Here is a 20,610-nt window from a genome sequence, read left to right as displayed (position 1 = left end):
TAATTAATTTATTAATTATTATATGTTTTTTATTGTTTATTTCTATTTTTTTAGTTATATAAATTTTGTATGTATTATGCCATCATTATTTTAGGTATAAGTAATATATTTATTTATTTAATTAATTCAATATATTACTATATGTTTTTTATTTTTTCTTTTTCTTTTTCTACTTATATAATATGTGTACCTAATATTCCTGATTTTTTTAGGTATAAGCAATATATATTTTTTTGTTTTAATTGTCTTATTTAATTAGAAGTAGTTGATTTATTTTATACAAATTCCTCGAGTCTTATTTTTTATAGTTAACATTAACATTTTCAAACTTATTTGTTCTACAATTTTTGTTAGCGAAATTGCTATAAATTAGTTAACTTTTATTATTTTTAATAATTTTTAGACATTTATGAGTGAATTGAATATTAAATAAAAATCATTCCAACATAATTTATTTTTTTAATTTAAATATTTATCTATAATAATAATTTAATAAAATTTACTGTCTAGTATATATATCAACATAATTTGTTTTTTCAATTTAAACATTTATCTTAAATATTCTTAATAATAATAATAATAATAATAATAATAATAATAATAATAATAATAATAATAATAATAATAATAAAATCACATAGTGAGAGATATTAATAGTGTAGCAATATGCAATGAAAAAGATATCATATTAGCTGTGGTTCTTATTCTTCTGACCCATTCATTTTATTAAAATTAAATAGTGGCTACCTTCTATAAATATGTACGACATGTCTAGTCATTATTACATAATTCAGTTATATCACATGGCAATGGATCGTGTTCTTCGTATGAAGAGTGGTGAAGGAGAAGCAAGCTATGTTAAAAATTCCTTAATTCCGGTATTATCTTCTCTTTTTCTTTTGTTACAGCCTAACCACAACATTAAATTTGATAATTTAGAACACATTTGACATAATAATACTAAGAGTGGTGTAAGAGATTATATTTTGTTTTTTTATATTATTATTATTATAGATTAGTTTATGTAATTGTGAGCACTCTTCTTTATGTAACCAATCGTGATCATTCAATATACTAAGTGCTATAATAATACAAAATAAATGTTGTGCAGAAAAAAGCAATAATGAAAGTGAAAGCCTTACTTGATGAGAACATAAAACTGATGATACCAAAAACAACTTTTAGTAGTTGTTGGAAAGTAGTCGATTTGGGTTGTTCTTCCGGACCAAATGCACTTATGGTGGTCTCAAATATCATTAAGGTGATTGATAAAATTAGCTTAAGCTTAAACCATGGGTCACCACCAACGTTCCAAATTTACCTCAATGATTTATATGAAAATGATTTCAATACTATCTTGAGATTACTACCTGAGTTCCATCAAAGCATACAAAAAGAAAGAGGACACAATGCTGGAGGATGTTTCATACATGCAACACCAGGGAGCTTCTATGGAAGATTGTTCCCCAATAATTACATCAACATTTTCCATTCTTCTTATTGTGTTCATTGGCTATCATAAGTAAGTAGCATCAACCAATTAGTTTTAAATCAAGGATTATAGATAAATTTGAGTGGATGATATAGAAAAACAGTTAAAGCAATGAAAAAAAACTTATTATTGCAAAAGAAATTTTACTCTAAGAAAGGAAGACATGGATGAAATTAAAAGAAAAAAAAAGTGAGAAAGTCGTGGTAGATTTTGATGATAAATTGATTGTTTCTTGAAGAAAATAATACAACAATTTTTGTGTTGGAAATAATAACCGAGGGAAAGCGAAGAAAAGAATGATTGAGAAAGTATAAGCGAAGAAAAGAATGATTGAGAAAGTATATGTGAGATTTAAAGATGATTTAATCATTGATCCACGTAGAAGTTTTATATACACTTGGAAGTTTTTACTTGTTCAGCAAGTAACTGCGTTACTTAACAAATTAACAATAAAATCTACTTCTATTTAACCAAATGAGTTAGTTATACAAACTGATTCTAACTAACTCCTACTAACCTGACTTGAATTAAACTCATCATCTCTTCTTAATTTAAGCTATAAAATGCTATGACTCCGAGTTCCATTCTGAATTTTGTGAATTTTAATCTTTTAACAGCTTTGGTGAAAAATCATCCACTTGTTCTTTGGTTGGATATTACATCACTTCAAGTTTACTCTTTGTGACTTGGTCTCTAAGAAAATAAAACCTAGTCCTTATATGTTTTCTATTTCCACGTGCAATGGAATTTCGGGCTAGATGGATGGCTGATTTGTTGTCTATCATCAACTTGATTGACTTTTCTAACTGGATCCTCAAGTTATTCAATATGGATTGAAGTCAATTGACTTAACATGCTGCAACAACACCTACAACATACTCAGCCTCACAACTAGACGACGTAATCAATGATTTCTTCTTTGAGCACCATGACATAGGTGCTCAAAGGAATTTGAAAAGGTAGCTAGTTGTACTTCTTCTGTCAGTCTTTTCATCACACAAGACAACATTAGAGAAGCCAACTAATTCAAGCTCTTTGTGTTCTTTTCCTAGTGGAAAAAGGAGAATGCATTGTAGTGTACCACTTATGTACCTCTGATCCGCTGTCGCACACGGGTCAAAAACGAGTTTAAAAGTATAGTAAAATGGAAGCGACACTCGAATATCGTATCACAAGGACTCTTGAATGTTATAACCAAACGAATGAAAATAAGGGGGTTTTTAAGGTTCAAAAATTAAATCGATGATTAAAGGTAAAAGCAAAATTGATAAATAAGCTAATCTATTGTATCGATTTCCGACTTATCATCGATTCTTATAATTTCAATTCCCTAGCGGATTCAATCCCATTCGATTACAATACCCACTGACAAGCGCAAATTGGTATTATATGATGTATGATCCTAATTTCCGAATTAAGCAAACTGATTTAAACAGACGCGACTTAATCAAACACGATAACGAAAAAGCTACGCTAACGTGATTATAGTTAATGATCATACAAACAATCAAATTTAATCAACTCTATCCTATAAGAAACAATCGAATTAAGCAAACGAAAGTAGTCGAATTAAGCAAACGAGTTTATAGGAAGAATTGAAAAGAAATTGAAATTAAACTGAAATTAATAAAAACCTCAAAGTGGAATTCGGATACAACAGATCAACTATTTGGGAATTAGCTCTCCATGAAATCTTCTAAGCAATATTGTCTCATCAAAATTCAGAATTGGATTTCTATAGTAGTGAAAGACCTAATATAATAAAAGGTAAATTCGGACCCTTATAGGATCCGACCCGAAAATTACAAAAATTGGTCCAAACTAACTATTTTAATTAAGTATGGAACTTCAACGTATTATTCGACCCTCCTTCACTTAGAATCAGCTTTTGACTTCAACTTTAAACTTTTAGCTCTTTCTCTTAGCTTTCTAACGTATATTAGAATGCATCAATCCGACTCCTATAACACAATTTATAATCTGAATAGTGACAAGATACCAAATAACTATTTATGCTGAAAATATAGTACGAAAATAAAATAAAGTCAAAAATAAACTTAAATATTAAAACACACTAAAATAATAAAAATAATATAAAAAACTATAGATTTGCCTAAGTACAATAGTAGAAGAAGGTGTATCAAAATGCACTGATCAAATTCCCCCACACTTGAACTTTTGCACTCCGAGTAAAATTATAAATTCAAAACTCAAAACAGAAAAAACAAGAACAAACAAAACATGCAATTCCAAAGGTTATCAAGATACAAGATACAAGCAGAATTCTAAGTTTAAACTTCAAGAATATGATGTTAGTGAGCAACTTCTTGTGACATTCAAAGAAGATAGGAAAATAGATTACCAAAGAGTACATCCAAAAGTAGTAAGATCCTCACAAGATAAAATTCACTCAACTCTCAAGTGTTTAGGTTAACTGTTTACACTTAAAGCACGACATGAAAGTTAGTACTACCATAAGCTTGAAAAGACTCTAACATCCACAATTGAAATTCATGCACACAAAAATCAAAAGGACTTTTATTTGGTTGTAACGTTGCCAAGGTAAGGGTGAGATAAATCCTAAGGGGTATTAGGCTAAAATTCAAAGAGACAAAAGAGACTTGAAAGAAACTGCGAGAGTTGAATTTATAAAATATTTCATTCACTTCAACAACTCTATAGTAATTTTTTTCATTCATATTTTTTTCTCTTTTCTCTTTTTTTTCATAAGGAGTATGTATTGACATGTATACATCCTTCTATATTTTTTTTTTCATTCATTTTTTTTAATTTTCTTTTTCTATTTTTCTTTTCTTTTTCTGCCAACTTCTGAAATATTAGAAACATACTTATTCAACTTCACACAACTCCAAACAAGACTCTTCCAACCCTTTGAATAGGGTGATGACATTGTTTTTCACTTCTCAGCTTGTAATGAGTTTTAAACAAAAAAATGATAATAGACTCAAGGGGGTTTCAAACAAGGGATGAAATTATTTCAGGGTTGACTTTTTGGTTAACTGGATAAAAAAAAACAAATCTGCATTTATCATATCAGTGTGCACAAGTAAATAACAACATCAACAAGAGTCAATTCAAGTTCTAGAGACTAACAGACATGAGTGAATCACATAAGAAAGAAAGAGATGGATTTTTGTATGTCATCCATATAAGACTCAAAGCTCACAAGGTTAATTGATCTACCACAAATGATGTACAATTCAGAGTTTAGTCCTACCTATCATACTAAAAGTGCACAGGAAATTTTTCACATCACACCACAAGACTTTAGTCAAGAGAACTAAGAAAAATACTCATAATTGTAACTCAAAAACCAAAGGAAAAAGCATGCAATTTTTTTTAAGAAAGCAAACAAAAAACAAAACAGAGAAAAACTGAAAACAAAACAAATAAATGGTTCCCTCCCCTACACTTAAAACATACATTGTCCTCAATGAAAGAGCATAAATATAAAATAAGAGTGAGAGAAAGGAAAAAACACACCCGAGGAGTCAAGGCGGGTAAGTGATTGCATAAGCAGCCTTTCCTAAAGAGAGATCTTCTACAGTATCTCCTTCCAAAGTCGGGTTCTTATGGAGTAACTTTGGGTAGTGTTCATTGAACTTGAAATTTTGATTAGTGTTTTCGCCTTTTATTCTAGGATCAAAGAAAAATCTTCGATAAATAAAAGTGTTGAATGGGCACGTGAAAGTGATCTCCTTTTTCATAACATCAAGAATCAAAGGATTACGGGGCTGCCTCACTACTTTTATTTCATCTTTAAGTGAGATCCTATGCATATATATATGGATGGGCTAATATCACAAGTGTCAGCCATGGTCCATCCAATTCCCTTCTTATGTTTTTGCTTAATTTGAAGCTTTGATGAATAATATGAATCATTGGGAAGTGGATTAGGCTCTACAGAATGTGGTTGTTCAATGGATGATATGTTTGGGGCAGCCGGAATGTCAAGAGCTTCAGCTACATAAACAACTTCATTTACACTATCACCCTGCAAGGCAGCATCAATCTCAGCACAAACAACACAAATGTTAGTGTTAGTACAATCATCACATGAGTAAATATCATCAAAACCAGATAAAGTTGGAAAATCAGCTGAAAACAAATCAGAATAAGCTTCATCAACAACTTCAGAAAGCAACTCTATTTGAAAAACAGAATGCTCTTCCTCGTCAATCTTCTTATTTTTCAATACTCTTTCTGGGAAAAGGATTGATGATACATACTTTTTTTCAACCTTAACATTAATAGAAGATTCAGGTTTATTTTCAGGTGTTACACTAACAATTTTTTTATTTTTTTTTGGGCTGGTTCTGTAACTTTTTCGGATCTCAAGGAAATTACACTCACATGAGAGCTTTTTAGATTCACTACTGTTTGGGCAGGCAGTTGGTTCGATCCTTGAGCTTTTTGCATGACATTCATTGAAGTAGCAAGTTGTCCAATTTGTGTTTGCAAAGTCTGAATACTATAATTTGTTCACTGCTGAAATTGGAGACTGTTTACAACCATTTGCTTGACAAGTTCCTCTAGTGAAGGTTCAGAAGGTGAAGAGGTGGTTACTTGTGGAGGGTTATATGGTGGTGGTGGTGGAATGGGTGACATCAATTGTTTCACTAAAGAAGTAAGTTCATCAATTCTGGTTTCTAGAGTCTTGTTGGAAGAAGAAACCTGAATATCATTCACGCTTTTTGCTTGGACCACAAAATTATCCCTTGTTGTGAACTGTTGGGAGTTAAGTGACATGTTCCCAATCAATAATTTGGCAGCAACAGGATATTCAATACACAAAGCATTATAATCAACATCAAGGACAACAAGTTCTCTGAGGGTTCTTTGGTCAGCCATGTTAAACTCAATAGAAAAGAAAAAAAGATCAACAAACAATGAGAAAATACAACTAATTCAACAATGCAGCAACAAATAGAAAAATATCAACAATGTCCCTATTAACTAAAAACAATTGAAATACGAAAAAAATGATTAAAAAAATATTAAAAAATACAAAACACGAAAATTAATCTAATAACGTCAATTACGAATTTTGAGAATTTTTGCGGAATTTTCTGAAACTACCAAAACATAAAATAAATCATAAAAAATAGAAAAATAGGGAATTTCGATTTTTTAGGGCGGCTTCCACTATTTAGTCTCCAAATAGAGGCTCTCGACCCTTGATTTTTTCCTAATGAATCGACAAAGAATCGGAAAAATTTGAGACGATTTTCTTTAAAACAGATTTTCTTTTATCCTAAACCGCAAAAAGACCGGTACGCAAGAAAGTTAGGGCAAAAAAATACTAAAACACAACGCCTAAAACTATAATAATGGTTAAGATCTACAAGAGTCCCCGACAACGGCGCCAATTTGATCCGCTGTCTCACACGGGTCAAAAACGAGTTTAAAAGTGTAGTAAAACGGAAGCGACACTCAAATATCGTATCACAAGGACTCTTGAATGTTATAACCAAACGAATGAAAATAAGGGGGTTTTTAAGGTTCAAAACTTAAATCGATGATTAAAGGTAAAAGCAAAATTGATAAATAAGTTAATCTATTGTATTGATTCCCGACTTATCATCGATTCTTATAATTTCAATTCCCTAGCAGATTCAATCCCATTCGATTACAATACCCACTGACAAGCGCAAATTGGTATTATATGATGTATGGTCCTAATTTCCGAATTAAGCAAACGGATTTAAGCATACGCGAATTAAGTAAACACGACTTAATCAAACACGATAACGAAAATGCTACGCTAACGTGATTATAGTTAAGGATCATATAAACAATCAAATTTAATCAACTCTATCCTATAAGAAACAATCGAATTAAGCAAACGAAAGTAGTCGAATTAAGCAAACGAGTTTATAGGAAGAATTGAAAAGAAATTGAAATTAAACTGAAATTAATAAAAACCTCAAAGTGGAATTCGAATACAACAGATCAACTCTTTGGGAATTAGCTCTCCATGAAATCTTCTAAGCAATATTGTCTCATTAAAATTCAGAATTGGATTTCTATATTAGTGAAAGACCTAATATAATAAAAGGTAAATTCGGACCCTTATAGGATCCGACCCGAAAATTACAAAAATTGGTTCAAACTAACTATTTTAATTAAGTCTGGAACTTCAACGTATTATTCGACCCTCCTTCACTTAGAATCAACTTTTGACTTCAACTTGAAACTTTTAGCTCTTTCTCTTAGCTTTCCAACGCGTATTAGAACGCATCAATCCGACTCCTATAGCCCAAGTTATAATCTGAATAGTGAAAAGATACCAAATAACTATTTATGCTGAAAATATAGTACGAAAATAAAATAAAGTCAAAAATAAACTTAAATATTAAAACACACTAAAATAATAAAAATAATATAAAAAACTATATATTTTCCTAAGTACAATAGTAGAAGAAGGTGTATCAAAATGCACTGATCAACCTCATTATGCTCTTTGCAGCAATGAAGTATTGTTTGAGAAGACTGCTCATGAACCTGCTTACCAGTCCAATTGAGTGGCTTATATTTGGCCTGCTTTGGCATAGGCATATCAATGATACTACCAAATTCTTGATTGTGGTGGCATCTACCATGTCTTCCTTCTCTTTATCTAAGTTTACTAGTTTGAGATTGTTGTTAGCGGCTCTGATTGCAGTATTGCACTCCAAGATGTTGAATTTTGTCCATACTTCACTTGAATATTTAGCTTGGTGCAAGATCATTCCTCCTTAGGTAGATAATAATTCCATGCCAATAAAATAGGAAAGGTTGCCTAGGTCAGTCATATCAAAAACTTGCTTCATCTTTCCTTTGTATTGCTCAATTTCTTTCTCACAACTTCCTATTACAAGAAAGCATCCATATAAAGGAAAATAAACAAAAGGCTTTTTTCCCCTCTTTTCCTTTAATCTAGACACCAGGTTTAGAGTTACACTTTATGACCTCTTCCTCAATAAAGAATTTGTCAATTCTTCTATTACATGCCCTTAGTGGCTGCTTTAGGCCATATAAGGCTTTGTATAGTCTGCAAAACATATCTTATTTTCCTTTGATAACAAAACTATGAGGTTTCCTATGAATACTTATTCCTCTAAAGGACCATTGAGGAAAACTGACTTGACATCAAGATGAAATATGGGTCATCCTCTATTGCAGGTCAAAGCAATTACCAACCAGATGGTTTCATGACTTGCAACAAGTGATAAAACTTCATCATATTTAATTCCTTATTTTTGTTGGACGCCTTTTAAAATAAGTATCACATTGTGCTTGGCAATCTTTATCTCAATATTCACTTTGAGCTTGAACACCCATCTGACTACAATTTCCTTCTAGTCTGCAGATAAATTGATTAATTCCCTAGTTCTTTTTATTTTCTATGGATGAGAGTTCTTCATCCATAAGATCCTTACAAGAATGTTCCTTGAGTTCTACCTAATAATCAATTGGCTCAGTATCTACAAACATTTCAAGATGCACCATTTCTCCATCAGTGTCCACTTCATCATCAGGGACAAGTTCAATATCAGCTAGCCTCTTGTGAAGTTGTCTCGCTCGTTGTGGTCTAGTATGCACTGGTGCATGTTCTTACAAATTAGTAACCTCATTTTATGTTATATCCTGAGTGCCAATCTTCTCTACTTCACATGTTTTAGAGTGAACAAGAACTAAAATGATTGTAGCATCATTCTCTTTAGCATTCCAATTCCATGTTTCATCTCCCAAGGTCACCACATATTTGCTAATGTTAAGTTATTTTGTATTAGGATTAAACAATCTATGGGCTCATATGTTGTGATATCCTACAAGGATCATTACCTTATTTTTGTTCTCCAACTTCCTTCTTTTGGCATTAGGAATATCCTTGTAGCACAGGGATCTAAAAAACTTCAAATGATAAACACCAGGTTTCCTTCCTAAACAATCTTCCTCAAGAACTTTGTTCATCAATATCTCTATGGGAAATCATTTAAGGATATATGCACCCATAAATACAACCTCCCCCAAAACTAATGTGGCAGGTTCTTTTGCTTCAGCATGCTTCTGGCCCTATTGAGAATTCTTATGTTCTTTCTTTCTGTCAAGCCATTATGTTGAGGAGTGTATGGTCGTGTGAATTCATGTATGATGCCTTGGCTTATGCAAAATAAATCAAAGTCCTTTGATGTGTATTCTCATTCACCATATATTCTCAAGATCTTCACCAGTTTACCACTTTGTTTCTCTACCATTACTTTGAACTCTTTAAAGAACTACAAGGATTCACTTTTGGATTTGATTAGGAAAGTCCATAAAACCCTTGAGAATTCATCCATAAAGGTGATGAAATACTTATTTCTACCATAACAAGGTACTTCTAATGGTTCAAAATGTCTAAGTGAACTGCACCTAATCCTCCTTTGACTCTCATATGTATACTAGACTTGAAAGCTAGTCTAGGTTATTTTCCCACCAAGCATATTGTGCATGAACTTTAAGGTATTTGTACTTTAGGTACTCCGATCACCAGCCTTCTTGAACTCGGTGTACTTAGGTTTTTGTAGCTCAAGTGGCCATACCTCTCGTATCATATCTCAGTTTCATGTTCATGTAATGTTATAGGAACAAACCTCAGTTCTAAATTTTGGATTCATAACTTAAAAGTTATATTTCTTGATTGACAAGATTTTAGAATTAGTCTCTTTTTTATGATAAAAAAGCTTTAGAAAATCATTCTCCATGAAAACTAGCAAGCCTTTTTGCACTAGTTACCCTACACTTAGTAAATTGTATTGCATATATGGCACAAGCAAGAATTCTTGATTAATGATGCATGTACATCCTTCCTTTGTATAGCTGCATGTATCATTCCTTCTACTATGGATTTGTTGTCATCCAATTTGATGTTGGTCTTATTACTTGCATCAAAATTAATGAACCAATCATATGATTGGTGCAACCAATGTTAAGATACCAAAATTGGGAGTTTGAAACTTCAACATCAGTTGCATCCAAGCATAACTGGATATGAGTTTAAGCCATAATTTTCTTGAGTTATCTTGGCCTATTTTTCACCATTCTTGGACTTTTTTCCATTACCTAGCCAATAGTCAACTGCATAGTATCTCATCTTCTCACAATTGTAGCATTGTACCTTTCTTTTGTCAAACCTCTTCTTCATGATTTGGTTCTTGACAAGCCCTCCACTATTTATGTTTGATGTTTTAGGTTTGTCACCACCCTTTTGTCTTTCTTTGAATTGGTTATTTCCTTTGTTCTTCTTCCATCTTTTTTCCTTGCTTCTAACTTCTTGAATTTTTCTAGGAGTGCTGATTCATCTTGTTTTTTAGTTTCTCTTTCAGCCTCCTTCATTTCATGAGTTTCAAGAATACTTTTCAAATATTAAATCTTCATGTTACCCGAGTCCTTAGTTTCTTAACGGTCATCACTATGTGATCAAAGAAAGAAGTCATTTCACTGAGAGATTCACCACATTACTTTATCTGATTTGTTAAGGTCGACAATCTTGAGATATACTCATCTATATTTTGATCATTTTTCATTTGAAACAATTTAATTTGCCTTCTCATTGATGTAGCTTGACTTTCTTGACTTTGATATCACAACCAAGGTATCTTTCAAGTTTGTCCTATGCTGCTCTAGAACTAGTCTCACCATAATTTTTCTGAAATACCTTTGAATCAACACTTTGATGAATGACAAATAAAGCATTGTAATGTCTTTTCTTATCTTCATTTTGTGGTTTTCTTTGTGTTGCACTTTCATCTTCAATTAAAGCTTCAACGCCTGTTTCCACCCTATCACAAACATCTTGTGCACCAAAAACCATCATTGTTTGAGTCACTCATTTGTTCCAATTCTCGCTATCAAGATCAGACAAGTTTGCTTCAAAGTTTCCATGACCCACCATGATTGATATCTCTTACAATCATTTGAGTTCTCTATGATCAACAAAGCTCTAAATACCAATTTGTTATTGATAGCTGTTGAGAGAAAGAGAAGAAGAGAGTGATTGGGAAAGTATATGTGAGAGTTAAAGATGATTATTATTCATTGATCAACATAGGAGTTATACATACCCTTTATAGTTGTTACTTGTTCTGCAAATAACTGTTTCACTTAACAAACTAACAATAAAAAACTACTTCTATCTAACCAAATGAGTTAGTTATATAAACTGATTCTATCTAACTCCTACAAACATGGCTTGAATTAAGCTCATCATTTTACACTCCAAGTAACCAGTTATAAATAACTAACTAATTACTACATATTTATCTCTCAATTCAATACAACGTTTTTGTCGTTGTAAAAAAATAACAATACACTATATATTAAAGTTTCGTAATATGTCATATTAAAGAAGTTTTTTTACTTTATATTTCTAAAATAATTTAGACTCAACATTATATATTATCACTCTCCTAATACTTTATTAGGAGTCGTGACATTTAAGTAAATTTTCATTTAACTTTTCTCATTTCATTCTTTCATGGCATTAGGCACCAAAATATTCGACAAAGAAAGCAGAACCACTCCTCAAGAAAAATATTTATATAACAAGAATGAGCCATCCATCAGTGTATGATGTATATGTTGAGCAATTTGGAAGAGACTTCAACAATTTTATAATATTTTTATATATTTTTTCTCTTAAATGTTTAATATCTATTAATATGAAAAATATACAAAAATATGACATTTGTATTTTTCAAAATACTCTTCACTTTTACATAAAAATATACATATTTATGAGTTGGTCATTACAAACCTTCTCACTTTTAAAATACTCTCCATTTTTTGTTTTATTTTTTAAATCTTTTATACATAAATTATACATCCGATATTATATATTGTTATGTTAATTTTACTTCTATCATATCACAATTTTGTTTAATTTTATTTATGTTTAAAAGAGACTAACGTTTACTTGTGTCCGAGCATATCAAATATTTATGTATTCTTTTATTTGTATATTAATAAGTATTTTAAAATTGAGAATATCATATTTATATTCGATTTTATCATATTAAATGTCAATGCAGATATTATTGATATATTTCAATAACTTGTGTATTTTTATTAATATAGTATTTTTTTTATATCAGGGTATTTATAATGAAATAAAAATTAAGTTTTGTTTTAAGTTGTTATTTATACTGTTCCTTTGTAATTGTTTGTAGGGTTTAGTTGAAGAAGAAAAATTGGACTTGTTTAATTTGCCTTTATATCATCCTACTATAGAAGAAGTAAAACAAATGATCGAAATCGAAGGATCTATTGTCATTCAAACATTGAAGACTTTTAAAATTGGTTGGGATGCAAACCTACAAGAAGATAACGTTGATTATATTGATAGCAAAATGAGAGGAGAGTTCATAGCCAAGTACCATAGAGCTTGCTTTGAGTCTCTTTTAATACACGAGTTGGGTGAAACTATCATGGATGAATTGTTCTCAAGGTTTGCAAAGCTTATTGCACAATATTGTGGTGTTTATGACCAAGAGACGGTGAAATGGATGTTGTGACAATCATATGGGGAATAACAATATTTCCAAGGCAGCAAAGAATAAAGAATGAAAGTACTTTGTTAAGTAAGTGTTGGTTGAACTCAAAGTAAAAAATAAAAGATTTCTCATGTTGGGGAATCACTTATTTAACAAGATTCCAATGTGAAGTTTTTAGAATTTCTCATGTTGTGAATTTTTACGTGAAAATTTCTTAATCTAAAAAGGAAATATCACGAGACTTTTTCAATCACATATATACTAATATATAATATTCACAGGTAGATATGCATAATCTATTATACAACGCTTAAATGTTATACATGATATATATGCACCATTTTTTTATGTTTTAGTGCAACTAGACTCTTGTTGAAACTCGTAATAGATCATTAATATTAATTTATATTTTATATATGTTATAATATTTACTTTTAAAATTTAATTGATAAGTATATTATTAATATATAAAATATGTACTCAATTGTATTTTGTTTGTAGTTTTTTTTTAAAAAGTAATATAATAAAGTGACATGATGAAAGTAATTTATCATAAGCATAATTGTTTTTTTTTACAAGACAATTATTTAATACAAATTATATAATGTCCCCACCTTCTAAATTTTTTGGTTTCGTTCCTATCTCCTATTTATAAGAGAAAGTCATGGGCTTCGAAATTTAAGAGAGATAATGGATAGTCCATGCTTGAGTTTACAAGACACTTGTAAATCTCTCATGTACATTTCCTATGTTCGAAAGTAGTCTCAATATTCAAAGGAACTCAAACCTGGGAATAAACGTCCTTCTTTTTCATGTTCTAAAATTATTATGATGACTTGTCTATGACTCATCACAAATTAAGGATGGAATACCAACAAATCTCCTTTCACTATGAGAAAAATGTAAGTTATTACGGTTATTTTAGAAATGTTATAGCGGTTAAAACCGTCACAATAATTAGGTATACCAGCGGTCTTGAATATTTATGACACTTCTGAAAATGTATTAATAACAAAATTACGACGATTTTAACTGTCATTAAATTTATTTGATATTTTGTTATTATTAAAATTTCACAGATAAATTAGCAAGAAATTCCCCAACTAATATATTTTTATAATTAAAAATATATATATTTATTTATTGAATGCAAAAAAAATATCCTACAAAGAACTACCTTGCCACCTTCACATAATAAACTAAAGCATTTCAATCTCATCACATTAAGCTACATAAGTTTGACGAAACCACTTAATCTTAATCAACTATACTTAACAAAAACACATTATTCATGCGAGTACACAGATTTTTTAAGAGCAAGAATTCAAATGAACATACGAAAGTACAATAATCTTATCTTTTAAAAATCTACACATCTTTACACATAATTATCATTCTAGAGTATAACTCAAAAGCTTAATGAAAATCCAAATTATAAGCAGCAGACGCCTCAATTTCAGCATTGTCACTTCCTCGGTCACAACAACTTAGAATCTTATGCCTACAACCTTCTTAATAGGGTTTCAATAAACAAGAGATTGATTGAAAAACTTTACCTCATACCCTTACAATTGTACTCATCCCCTACATATAATTTTTTTGGACCAAAATACCCTCATATAAATAGGGTATATTTTTCAAAAATGAAAGTTTTTTTCATTTGCGCTTGAAGACTTCCGGAAGAGAAATTTTGGCATTTTTTGGCATTGTAAACCGGAACGTTAAGAGTAAGTCTTCCGGTTCACAAAATGTATACCGGAACACTTATCCAAAGTCTCCCGGTTCGTTTCATTTTTGGGGCATTGAACCGAAAGTCTTTTAGAAAGTCTTCCGGTTTGTTTGGCTGTGTACCGGAACTCTTCCTTAAAGACTTCCGGTTTGATGAACTAAACCAGAACTCTTTTAAGAAGTGTTCTGGTAGTCAACCTTGTTTTTCTCCACATCGGAACTCTTTTTTGAAGTGTTCCGGTGCGTTTTTAATTTTTTTAAATTTTTTTAAATTTTTTAATTTTTTAATTTTTAATTGTTTTGTTATAATATTTTTTTGTAGTGGTTCGAAGACGAGGTGCAGATGGTAGGATTGCAGACCGCAGTTTAGGACGGGGTGCATCTTCATCTGCAGCTGAGCCGATTGGATATCCAGGAGGGTCGTATGATACGTCTCTTTTGGTGAAGTACGAGCATCATGTTGCTCGCCATTTATGGTTTGGTGAGGTAAATAAATGGGATATATTTGAAAATGAATAATATTTGAATATTTTATATTGTGTTTTCTAATATGTGTTTTAATTGTTTTTAGGAAAGAGGTCCAAAGAAAGAGTTAAAGGTTGATGGACATGGACTAAAGTTGACATCTAGGGTTCCACTAGCTCTTCCACAACATGTGGAGAGTTGGGTATCTAGATCTGGTTTATCTTCACTTCAGAGAACTAGTCTGAACAAGATAGACACAAATCTGGTCTCTGCATTTGTGGAAAGATGGCATCTAGAGACATCTTCATTTCACATGTTGTTTGGTGAAATGAGCATTACTTTGGATGACGTCTCATGTCTGCTTCATTTGCCCATCAGGGGTGTCTTCTGGAGTCCTCAGGATGTCACGGAAGAGGTAGTTGTTGAACTTGTTGTTGACTACTTAGGAGTGTCACAGGGTGAGGCACAATCACACGTTCGTAGCTGCAGGGGTTCATATTATAAATTGGAGTGGTTATACGATTTATTCGTACAATATAAAGTTGCTTCCAGGTGGGCATATGCGACCAGAGCATATTTGTTGATGTTGGTGGGTTCCACCATTTTCGCCGACAAGACCTTTACACTTGTCGAGGCATGATACCTCCTATTGTTTACGTACTTAGATAGATGTTCGGTGTAAGACCCCAATTTTGTCCCTAAGATCCCTCATGGCATCATAACATTGCATTTGGCATTGCCTCAAGGATCATAAGCATCTTGGTTCCCCTTGCCTTTGGGTGGGACTCCTTGTGAGTGGTTTGAGATCACCAAGCATGTTTGAATTGTATATCATTGCTTTTCTTATTTTATTTACTAACCAAAAGCACAAAAATATGTCACTAACATCTTTTGTTTGTAGCTTGAGCAATCACAAGGTCAAAAGCTTCAAGGAGATCATTGGTACAAAGACATGGTCAAGAGGAAATGATAGCAAGCATGGTAATGGTTCCCAAAGCTCTCATCCATCAAATATTCCCCCCCCCCCAGCATCTGAATTCATCATTTTGATCAAAGCAAGTCAAAGGGTTTGAGGTTTGTCCCCCAAAGAAACCCTAATTCATCTGTGCATCAGAATGCCTTGCTCTTGAAGCAACCTCAACCCATGATCAAATAAAATCAAGGTAAGTTCTTTAATTCATCATTTCATGCATATTTGAACTTATTTGAGTGTCCTCAATCATCAATTCATCAAGATATGGGTTGTGGACTTGAGAAGTTGATCAATCAATCCCTCTGACTATTTTGAAATGCATTGAGACCTAACTTTTTATGTGTTGGTCAAATCGAGATGGTTCCAAAAGCAAAAATGTTATTAAGGATAATATGAACAACTTTCATGTTCATCAAAAATTGATTTGAATCTTGGAAGGCCATCTCCCATTCCAATACATTATAGGTCATTTTGACTGAAACCCTAATTGTGGGTCAACTTCCCAAGAACATAACTCATTAATTGTTTATGATTTTGAGGTGGGATCAAATGAATTGGAAATATTAAGATGTCTACTTCAAATGTTATGTTGAACAAAATTTCAAAATATCAAAGGAAATACATGTGATAATGCAAGACATTATAGGTCCTTTTGGGCCAAATGCATTGAAAGGCAAAAAAGTCCAACTTCAAGTGCCCATAACTCTCTCATCAAAAATCCAAATGATGCAAAATTTAAGTCCATCTTAATTTTCTTGAAACTATCTACAACTTTGATTTTGGAGGTTTTTTCATTTGAGACTTGCATCATCAAAACAGAAGGGCTTGAATATTGGCCAAATTTGGAAACTTTGCATTGACATGTCTTGCACATCACACTTTAAACTCAAATTTCATAAATTTCCACACTCCAAATGGATTTTTGCCCAACATAACAATTGTTCCTTACATCAAGACCTTTCCAACCATTACTCACATGATCATATTTGGATTTGGAAAATGGTGTTTTCGAAGAGTTGAACATTTAGGCATAATTATGGAATGCACATGAAATCTTGATACACAAGAAATTGCCATTCAAACTACACGTCCAATTCAACTTGGCTTGTGTTCAGCATGGATTTGCATCAGCTTTTAGGCTTTGCACGCGCCTGTACAGGCCCATGCATGAAGGATCCAAATTCCATGCACATGAGAATTCACCTTGCTTGCAGTTTGTTTTGCTATAAATAGAAGGGTTCAGCTTCATTCAAACTCAATCTAAAGGCGCCTAAAACCCTGCTGAAGTGATTCCCCAACCTCACCAAAGAAGCAATTTCCATTTTTCTTCAAATTTTTCAGATCCAAAATTCAATTTCATCTGGTTGAATTCTTAGATCTAAAGCTTCTAAACCTTCATCATTTATCTCACTGATCTTCTGTTTTGGCAAAGCAAGCAAGGAATTGAGCTCAAGTTACCAGAATTCAAGCTTACTCTTCAACTGGTATTTCATTCGAATCTCATCATCCATTGACCTATTGGCTTAGATATTGTGTTGGCTGAAGTCCTTTCAATAGAGGCATCATGATTATGCATTGAATTTTTGAAATCCATTGAGTTCATGATGAACACCAGATTTTTCAACTTCTGATTTCTCACACCATGGAAATCTAGAGTGAAAATGGATGGTACAGGGATGATGTACATCATCCCAGCTTTCCAAAGATGTATAGATCGTGCATTTTCATTAAGGTTTGGATCTCTGCAACTCTGGCCGGAATTCTGAGGCTCACCGGAGAAGACGGTGGCTCCAGTGGCCATCCCAACTCCAGATCAATTCCTGGCCACACGATCTTGTTTCCAGATCTAATCTGGACCGTTCCATGTTATGACTTGTTTTAATGCTGCGTGTGTTTCAGTTGACCAAGGCGTATGGTGGGAGCGCATCTCTGGAGCGTATGATCTGCCAACTCAATTAATGAGCTCAGATCTAACGCTCCTTGTTTTTTTGCATTTTTTATTTTCTGATTTTATTTTCTTTAATTCCAATTATTTTCAAAAATTAATATCTCTCTCATTTTTAATCCAAAAATTATGGGACCAATTGCATTAGTCTCCAAATAAATTCTAGTTTCTATTTCTGATTTTTAATATTTTTTATTTTGTCATTTGATATTTTTTGTGAATTTTCTCTTTTCTGGTTATTTTTAATTCATTTTAAATAGTTTTTGATATTCAAAAAATACAAAAATATTTTCCTAACCTATTGGAATGATGATGGATCTATGAAAAATATTCTCATCAATTTTTAAATTGATTTGAGATTTATTTGAGATTTTAGTTCAATTAGGTTATTTTTACTCATTTTTAATTGATTAAAAATAGTTTCTGTCTTTTAAAAATGCTGAAATTTTTTGTCAAACTTTGTTTGACCTTGTTGAACTTAGGATAAATTACTTGGACCTTCCGAGGTTGATTTGAGGTGATTTTGAAGTTTGACCTTTCCATTATTTTTAATTCAAGTTTATTTTAATATTGAAAATGCCAAAAATATTATGCTTATTGTTTGATCTTCAATCTTCATCTCATTTCTGATATATCATTGTTTGACTTTGACTTTCAATGTCATTTGGTCAATACATATGGATTGGTACATATTATTTCATCTTATGCATTTTGATCTTTCCATTTCCTTATCCTTTCTCCATCTTCTTCTTCTTCTTTCCTTTTGATCAATGAGTTGAAGGTTGATAAGTTATCATTGATTAGGGAGACTTAATCTTCCTTGATTCAAATCTAATTCATCTTGATCAATTGATCAAGTGAATGGCTTTGCATTAAGGATAGGTTGTCTTCTAAATCATGTAAAAGGCTTAAACCAATACAAGATCAATTCTCTTTTTCTTTTTGGCATGGCAAGTTGTTGGAACTTGGTTCACTAATCAAGACTTCTAACTTGTGTTATGGCCTACATTATTATTGACCGGCCTCACATAGTTGTGACTTCTACATAAGTCCAATTACGATTGCTTAACATAGCGCTAAATTTGCCTTATGGCACACTAACTACTAACACTAACTATTGACAATTAAGATTTACTTTTTGCTCTTTACTTTTATGCAATTTACTATTCTTGCACATATTATCCATTTGCTTTTCTCTTTGCTCACTTGAGCACATGTTTATGTTAATGCCATTTGCCTTTTGCTCACTTGAGCACATAATTGTGTATATATTATTATGCTTGTGTTTTGTTTTGATTGTTGTAAACCAAATGCAAAGAAATTAACTTAGTTTCTAGGACTTTCCCTATGCAAAGAATGGAGAATTGGACTTAGATTCTAGGACTTTCCTTATGCAAAATTGGAGTAAATGGACCTTAATGAAGAAGATGGACTAGAAGGACCAAATCTCTAAACTCACTCTTGTCCATTCTTGATTTACTTCATGGAACTTTTGATGTGTGTGTTTTTGTGCTAGGGAATTCTACTTGAGCTTAATTGGAGGACCATTGCCATGATCATTCAAAGTGAAAGATACAAGACACATTGAGGATCTCTTATGAGACTTGTTTGATTGCTTATGCTTTGTGATTGCTTATTCCAAAGGATGGGAGCTACTTGGATCATCAATATGATCTCAAGAGAGGAACTCCTTGTGTGGTTTTGTTCTCTTTCCCCTCACCTCTTGTATGTTTAGGATTTAGCCCTTTTTCTTCTTCTCTCCACTCTAACCTAAGCCAAAACTCTTTGTGCAAACATTTAACCATTGTTTTTAAACATTAGAAACCTAAGCCTTATGCTTTTGATTTTCAAACTTTCTTTTCATAACACTTATTTTGAATTGAACTTTTAAGTCAACTTTGACCATTTTTGTATATACTTCTAATTGGTAAATATAACCCATTCAAACGTCTTTTGTGGTTCCAATGGCCACTTTCTTAATCAAAATCTTTCATAACCTTTAGCTATTAGGTTTGAGTTATCCTTGTGGTAGATGTCATACTCACCTATATCCTTAGTGATGGACAATAAGTCTTCCATGCTTATTATAGGGTTAACCCCTCACTAGCATGTTGAAGCTATCCTCACATGGTGGATTTGTGGTTTGGTTGAGTTTTCTCCCTTTGATAACAAAAGACCTTAAGGCTTTTGGACCAATCAATTCACCCATTCATTTTGAGATTTTTACCCCGAGCTACGAGGTTTTGATCCTAATCTTTTTTTAAGATGGTACGTAGGCAATGGGTTTATCCATCCAAACACAAAATGTAAATAATTTGTACATTCTCTTCTCATCTCTTCAATCATGTTTGCACAAACAAAATTTTCCACAAAACAAACAACCTTCACAACAAGTATGAAAATGGCTCCCTAGGAGTACCTAGGATGTTTTTGGTGCCTTACACCTTCCCATTGCATAACCAACCCCCTT

The 20,610-nt window shown here is 32.0% G+C and overlaps 1 protein-coding gene across 1 annotated transcript; it reads left to right on the top strand.

Moving 5' to 3' along the window:
- The first annotated feature begins 803 nt into the window (after positions 1-803).
- LOC127129133 (xanthosine methyltransferase 2) lies at positions 804-1,758 on the top strand. The gene is made up of 2 exons (XM_051058426.1): positions 804-878; positions 1,112-1,758. Exons 1-2 carry the CDS (start codon positions 804-806, stop codon positions 1,520-1,522), a joined length of 486 nt encoding a protein of 161 aa, XP_050914383.1. The 3' UTR covers positions 1,523-1,758.
- Positions 1,759-20,610: the final 18,852 nt, after the last annotated feature.

This window comes from Lathyrus oleraceus, chromosome 3 (assembly GCF_024323335.1).
Source record: "Lathyrus oleraceus cultivar Zhongwan6 chromosome 3, CAAS_Psat_ZW6_1.0, whole genome shotgun sequence".
NCBI lineage: Eukaryota > Viridiplantae > Streptophyta > Magnoliopsida > Fabales > Fabaceae > Lathyrus > Lathyrus oleraceus.
This window is presented reverse-complemented; position numbering and strand designations above follow the sequence as displayed.